We start from the raw sequence: 7,030 nt of genomic DNA, 5'->3' as shown, positions 1-7,030 counted from the left end.
TTTTTTTTTGACAAGCCAAACCCCCAATTGGGTTTTTACCAAATAAAGGGAATTAATTAGCAGTTCTAGGTCGAGCCTGATGAATTAAAAACACGGGGTACCAAGCGGTTGGAGGTTGTCGCATTCATTTGGTGATCTTACTGCTCAATTGTATGGCCAATACTAAGCAGAAGAGGCGGGTTTGATAATTGACAAGTGACAGGTACGATCTAGAAGTTGATCAATTGAATCCCCATTGCATCACTTTTTTTTTTTCTCCTGGTAAATTGAAGAAAGAAATCATTCGACCCGCTATTGCTTATTTTGGGTTCAACATCAGGCCATAGACGGTCGCAATTCATGGTTCTTTATTTTTCCCCCCCCCAAATCCCCCCCAGACTGACAGGCCCTTTGACAACATTAAATGTCTTATACCTTTGCGTACATCAACCTATAACCAGTCATTGCAGTAGCCATGTCCCACGTACCACAACCGCCAAAACCGGCTGCAACGGAGCCCTCTGCAGCGGCCGAGGAGGACCACTACTTCAGCAGCAACCCGCCGCCGCGGGGTCTGTCGGGGCATGTGGCGCTCGCCTCGGCATTTATCGAGCAGCACGCCGCCGCCAACCGGCGAGTGGTGCTCGTGACGTCGGGCGGGACAACGGTGCCCCTGGAGCGGCAGACGGTGCGCTTCATTGACAATTTCAGTGCCGGAACCCGCGGCGCCACGTCGGCCGAGTACTTCCTCGAGGCCGGCTACGCCGTCATCTTCCTGCACCGGCAGTTCTCGCTGCTGCCCTACTCGCGCCACTACAGCCACACCCCGACCGACTGCTTCCTCGACTTTCTGCACGAGGAGGATGGCGCCGTCGTGGCGGACCCCGGCCGCGCCGAGAAGATGCTCGGCGTCCTACGCAAGTACCGCGCCGCCAGGCAGGGCAACATGCTGCTCATGCTGCCCTTTGTCACCATCACCGACTACCTGTACGAGCTCAGGGCCGTCGCTCAGCTGATGCGCCCTCTCGGTCCCAGGGGTCTATTGTACCTCGCCGCCGCCGTGTCGGACTTTTTCGTCCCGCCCGAGCGCATGGCCGAGCACAAGATCCAGTCCACCACGGCCGTCGAGAGGATGAAGCACAGCAGCAGCAGCAAGGAGGGAAAGCCGCAGGGGCAGGCGGCTCCGCCTCAATTCGGCGCCCTCCCCACGGTTCCCATCCCTCCGGGGGAGCAGCCGCTTCAGCAGCCCACCACCCTCAGCGCCGAGGAGCTCAATGCGGCCGTTGCCAAGCAGCAGGCCGCCGCCGTCGACGACGACGAGACGTTTGACAATTTCGACTCGTCGCCGGCTGTGCCGCGCTCCAAGCGCCTGATTGTAGACCTGGACCCGGTTCCCAAGTTCCTCAAGAACCTGGTCGACGGCTGGGCGCCGCAGGGCATGATCGTCTCGTTCAAGCTCGAGACGGACCCGGCCATCCTGGTGCACAAGGCTCGCTACTCGCTCGACCGCTACCAGCATCACCTCGTCATCGGCAACCTGCTCTCCACCCGCAAGTGGGAGGTTGTCTTTGTCGCCCCCGGCGCCGCCGACCGCTGGATCCGCGTGCCCACGGGTAGGAGGAGGGGCTCCGTCAGCGGCAGGGAGGACATGGTCGGCGCCGCCGAGGCCAAGATGCGTGAGGCCGAAATGCCCCTGGATCCGGCTAGTCTGCCCGAGGGAGAGCCCGAGATGGAGATAGAAAGCCTGATCATTCCTGCTGTTGATGAGTTGCATACCAGGCACATCAAGAGCATGACTCCATAGACGCCGGATAATAGCGAGAAAGAAAAAAAAGGTCATACTTTAAAATTACACCGTGAATGATATCTAGGTGTTATCATTGGGTAACTATCTAACTGTCCTGGCTGCCGGTACATGCCTTGCTCTATTTGACCGACGAGATATCTGCCATGACACTGAGATATAGAAATGTATGTATCTAAATTATTATACCAAAAGTCTGACTCTAGTGCTGGTTCCATTAGACTCGGCACCAAATACCCCACAAACCCCCCCTTGCAGGCACTTGCTGTCAACTCACAGCGCCCCGAGCCATAGATTACCCAGCGGATACTCGGCCGGAACGCTACCCCTATCTGGCACAACAACAGGCACCTCTTCAAACGAGCGAACCTCGACGCTCGCATTCACCGACCCGGGCATCCTCCAGGCCGGCGCCCCAGGCAGCAGCGAGATGCCACGAGCAATCCCCAACAGCCGGGCCTCGGACCACGGCAACCCGAGTATCTCCATCCCGATTGGCACCCCACCACGACCACCCTCCACCGGCGAGTATCCCGCAGGCACGACGACGACGGGGGAGCCCGTCAGCGCGGCCAGGATGCCGTTCCTGCCGGCCTGGGAGGGCGACCCGATCTCGACGACGAGGTTCCTCTGCTGCGGGTAGACGAGCGCGTCGAGCGAGTGCGCTGCAAACGTCGCGGCCAGTTTCTCGGTCAGCCTGCGGATTCCTGCCTGGCGCGTCTTGTATTCGTCGTCAGACGTGGAGGCTGTCGAGGATTTGTTGATAAAGTCGTATTGGTAGGGCAGGACTACAAAGTCTTGGCTTCCTCTATTGCCATGGTATAGCTGGTCAAACGACCGAGGCACATCCTCTCCGTCTAGGTCGGCTCGGCCGAGGTACAGGTCCAACTGCTCCTTGTATTCGAAGCGTTGCACATCAAGGTTGGCGAGGATAGAGACTGCGTCGAAAACGGGATCCGTGATGTTGACTAGGATAGCGCCAGCATCCTTGAGAAGAGACATCATACTCTGCATGGCGTCATTCACAGGGTCCGTTTCGGGATCGGCGGTATGGTTGAAAAAGCCATCCACAACACCCAGTCTCAACTCCTTCAACCCCCTTCCATCCAGCATCTCCTTCACGTAATCAGTCCCAACAGCCCCTTCCGGCACACCCTCCCCCCTCGCGCCAGCCATCACCTGCAACGCAACAGCAACATCCTCCACACTCCTCCCCATCGCCCCGACGGCATCCTGCGTAGCCGAAACGGGCACGATGCCCTCCTTGGAGATCAACCCAGTCGTGGGCCTGAAGCTACACAAGCCGTTCGCACTGGCAGGACTCCTCAGACTGTTGACCGTGTCCGTGCCCGTCGCGAGCACGGCGAACCCAGCCGCGACCGCCGCCCCGGACCCGCCGGAGCTTCCCCCGGGCGTGCGGCCGAGGTCGTACGGGTTGCGGACCTGGCCGGCGAGCGACGACGCCGAGATGCCCTCGAGCGCGAGCTCGTGCATGCTGGCCCTGCCGAGGACGACGGCACCGGCGCTCCGCAGGGCCGCGACGGTGGGCGAGTCGACGCGCGGCCGGTTGCGCGCCAGGGCGAGGCAGCCCGCCGCCGTGCTCACGCCCGCGGCGTCGAAGCTGTCCTTGAGCAGGACCGGGATGCAGAACAGCGGCCGGCCCGTGACGTTGCCCGCCGCCAGCTGGGCGTCGAGCGCGTCGGCCGCGCTCAGGCAGGCCGGGTCCAGGGCCGTGATGGCGTTGATGGTCGGGTTGAGCGCCTGGATGCGGGAGAGGTGTGCCGATATTATGGTGCGGCATGTCGTCTGGCCCGAGAACAGGGCGTCGTGGAGGGAGGATATCGACGCTGATCGGACGTCCAGGTGCTCCTCAAGTCCCAAGGCGGTCGCTGTGTTGATGTGGGCAAGTAGAAGGAGGCCTGTTTTGAAGACAGCGATAGGCTGGGAATAGATGCAGGTCTTTCTGAGCCACATGGTGACAGAGCTGACGCGGTCATCACCGTAAGGTAGAAATGGGGTTGTTTATGTCAAGGGGCGCAGATAAGGGAGTGCGGCATGCGCGGTCCAAGGTTGATGCACGTACACTTGTAATGCCCATCAATCTCGTCTACAATCCCAATGGTCAATTCCCGGGAATCAGAAAGATGGGAAATCAAGGGCTAAAGTAATAACCGCCAGTATAAGCACTTGACTAAGACTAGGTAGTCTTGAGAAGATGTACTCGAGATATGCGTATACGTGCAGAGGGGCATTTGCGCTATGATGCTCCGATTTTCGGGCATGATAGCAGAGCTGCTACAGGGTAGGTATCTTACCACAAGATACCTAAGCCACCAGAAGTACGCTTATCATTAGTTCTAGAGTCATGTGTACAGGACAGCCCTGAAGCGCAGAATAAATATAACATAGGTAGTTAACATATATCTTGATAACCATTATGAAAATAATTCGGTGATACTCACACTGGTATAATATAGCGTTTCAAGCCAAGCCTTAGATTGACCGTGTTTAACTTCGGTTCAATATCATCATTCAAAAGTCGAAAGATGGTAGGTTTTGGTTGATGATGGAGCAGAGAACGCCTCTGACCACGGTGATGGAGTTAATATTGTAAACTGCCAAAGACTTAAGAGGACAGGTGGTCCGTCGTGATTTGGTTTAGCCATAAATGGAAAACATAAAAAAAAAAGGAACAAGAAAAAAAAAGTCCATGGTAAGTAAACCAGCGCCTGTCCCATTTCCAAAAACCCCCCTAAGATCCAAGATGCCAAACAGATGCCAAAGCCAACCAAAGAGAAAAGAAAAAAAAAAAACCAGATTGGGGGGAATATATATAAAAATGAAGAAACAATTCTGGAGCTTGCGCTCTCCTCGTTCTGCAATCTCGCCTTTTTCTTTGGAGAAACAGATATAAAAAGCAACATAACTAAAGTAGGGAGGTAGGTAGAATGGCTCGGAAATCTCGTCGAAAAAAAAAAGTTTCGATAGAGAAAACGCATAAAACCAGATCAAGCCGCAAACAAAGATGTGTCACAGTATGACACATCGCGTGCGCCTTCCGTGTTTCTTTGCTGTTTTTTTGGAGCCAAAGCCACCGGATCCATCGGTACGCTCGTCACCATCTTGGAATGAATCGTGTGGTGAGGATTGGTCCCGGCGAAGCATTTGCCGACAGAGATCAACAAAGACCTCGTCCACGTTTGCTTCATCGCAAACATGCCAAGTCAGCACAAGAAAGGTTTGAATTGAGGGTCCAAATGGAGGATATTTGATCAGGCATAAAATCAGCAGATGGGCCTACTCACTCCTTGTCCTTGCGCTCGCCTCGTAATAAGGCGCTCCCCACCTCTGTGAAATGGCAAAGGCCTTGGTTCGGGGGACGGCTCGCTGCTCCTCCAGATCAGCCTTGTTACCGCATATGACGATGGGCACATTTTCGTCGTCTTTTATCCTAATAATCTCTTCCCGCAGTTGTGCTAGCTCTGCGAGGGATGACTGTGACGTAATGCTGAAAACTAGGAGAAACCCTTGACCCGTCTTCATATAGAGGTCACGCATAGCAACTGTGGCAGGTTGGTCAGTCCAAAGAGTTCCCCCCTCTATATCGAGGAGAAGCTGAGTAAAACTACATACCGAACTGTTCTGTGCCGGCGGTGTCGAGGCTAAGTCCCAAAGTCAGATGGGGAACGCGAAATCACCAGGTCAACTAGACGTTTTACTTACATCTCTAGCATGACTTGCCGTCCCTGTAACAAGATTCAGAGGTCAGCTCACATATACCAGATGTTTGTGTTTGTAAGCAAGGAATATGTGAACTGTGACTCGGGTAACCGTTGACTTACATCGACAGCGACTTGTGTCCTATACGAGTCCTCTATTGTGGGGTCATAGCTCTCAATCCACTCATTGTGCACAAATTGTGCTGGGTTGTGTTAGTTTTGATGACTGATTGATTGATTGTACGCTCTTAAAATTGACAAGCTCCTTTGTTTTCATAACAAGAGCATAAAGAGATGTTGAATAGGTACATACCCGTTAGGCAGCTTTTCCCCACACCGCCTGCAAACAAGACATTCGGGTCAGCCTATCGTGCCCCCAGTCGCCAACGGGATTAGTGGTCCAAGAGATATGTTTCACGGAACCCACCAGCACCCAGGACCACTATGTGAAACTCGCGGCTATTGTGGCGCACCTTGGTTAGCTACGCGTTTGACGAGTCGAGAGAGGGGGGGATCAGAGTAACGGAGAAGAGGGGAAGTGAAAGAGGAGGACCAAAAAGAAGAGAGACAGAGATGAGAGGGGGAAAAAAGAAAAAAAGAAAAAGAAGGTCTTACGTTGGTTGTTGATTTCGCGGTGAAGGCATGACTTTGTTGTTGTTTTCGGTTCAGGTCGTTGTTCTGCAGCAACAGCAATTGCAGGTGCCCATGACCCGCAACTCTTTTTGTTGTTGTCCTCTCCCTTTTTTTAGCTTTGTTAAATGCAGCTGCCGTCGTCTGGTCCTTAGGTCAGCGTGACGACAACGTACAGCTTTGCTAGCGGTACCGCAGAGCCGTAGCAGCGTTGAGCTCTAGAGGAAGAAAATAAGAAGTTTGTGATAAAAAAAAATTTAAGAAAAAAAATTAAAAAAATAAAAGCTCCGAATATTTCTCCCGCGCTGCAAGCAATGGACTAGGTATCGAATCGCCGTTCTGGCTGCCCGGGGCGGAGGACGCTCCAGGTACCGTAGAGCTTTCTCAAATGGTGTTGTGCATGCGCGTTTGAATGCCTAGCCAGCTGCAGCTTGATGCTTAAATGGGAGCTGAGGGACCCTGTGGTAATAATGCGCAATGACTAAATTATTAAGAGCCTCTAATAAATGGCTCTTTTTTTATTTAATCTTTTTTTTTTCTCTTCCCTTTTATTTGTGGTGTGCTGATTTGTTTTGTTGAGCCAGGTCGGATGAATGTGGGAAAATGGGAGGCGAATTGTCAAGAGGCGAGTTTGTCGGCCAGAAACATCAAGCAATTGCTTTGACCCAGGGTGGAGAGAATGCGAATGCTGGAAGACAGTCGAACAGAGAGATAGCAAAAAGTCAGTGGGCACAAGGAGTAGGCGACCGGGAGCGATTTCAATGTTTGTGCTGGTGGGATTGGATTTATTTTATTTTTTCTTCTTTTTCCCTTCCTCTTTTTTTTTCCCTCCCTGCCTGGGCTGGCTCGCTACTCTGTTTCTTGCTGGGTTCTTGCCGGGTTCCTACTAGGATGGTGC

At 53.6% G+C, this 7,030-nt stretch overlaps 3 protein-coding genes across 3 annotated transcripts; 1 reads left to right on the top strand and 2 right to left on the bottom strand.

The window, feature by feature from the left end:
• Positions 1-454: 454 nt before the first annotated feature.
• Positions 455-1,783, top strand: PgNI_10677 (uncharacterized protein; the record flags this gene model as incomplete). The annotated part of the gene is made up of 1 exon (XM_031130650.1): positions 455-1,783. The coding sequence occupies one exon, from the start codon at positions 455-457 to the stop codon at positions 1,781-1,783; it is 1,329 nt and encodes a 442-aa protein (XP_030979670.1).
• Positions 1,784-2,056: 273 nt separating this feature from the next.
• On the bottom strand, positions 2,057-3,757 carry PgNI_10676 (uncharacterized protein; the record flags this gene model as incomplete). Its single annotated transcript, XM_031130649.1, has 1 exon — positions 2,057-3,757. One exon carries the CDS (start codon positions 3,755-3,757, stop codon positions 2,057-2,059), a length of 1,701 nt encoding a protein of 566 aa, XP_030979671.1.
• Positions 3,758-4,516: 759 nt separating this feature from the next.
• PgNI_10675 (uncharacterized protein) lies at positions 4,517-6,375 on the bottom strand. The gene is made up of 8 exons (XM_031130648.1): positions 6,118-6,375; positions 5,930-5,961; positions 5,816-5,842; positions 5,626-5,705; positions 5,507-5,529; positions 5,417-5,445; positions 5,089-5,346; positions 4,517-4,986 (listed from the first exon to the last, which is right to left on the bottom strand). The coding sequence occupies exons 1-8, from the start codon at positions 6,144-6,146 to the stop codon at positions 4,814-4,816; spliced, it is 651 nt and encodes a 216-aa protein (XP_030979887.1). The 5' UTR covers positions 6,147-6,375; the 3' UTR covers positions 4,517-4,813.
• Between the last annotated feature and the right edge of the window lie 655 nt (positions 6,376-7,030).

Source organism: Pyricularia grisea, chromosome VII (genome assembly GCF_004355905.1).
Source record: "Pyricularia grisea strain NI907 chromosome VII, whole genome shotgun sequence".
NCBI lineage: Eukaryota > Fungi > Ascomycota > Sordariomycetes > Magnaporthales > Pyriculariaceae > Pyricularia > Pyricularia grisea.
The sequence above is the reverse complement of the archived record's forward strand: the minus strand, read 5'-3'. Positions and strand labels throughout refer to the sequence as shown.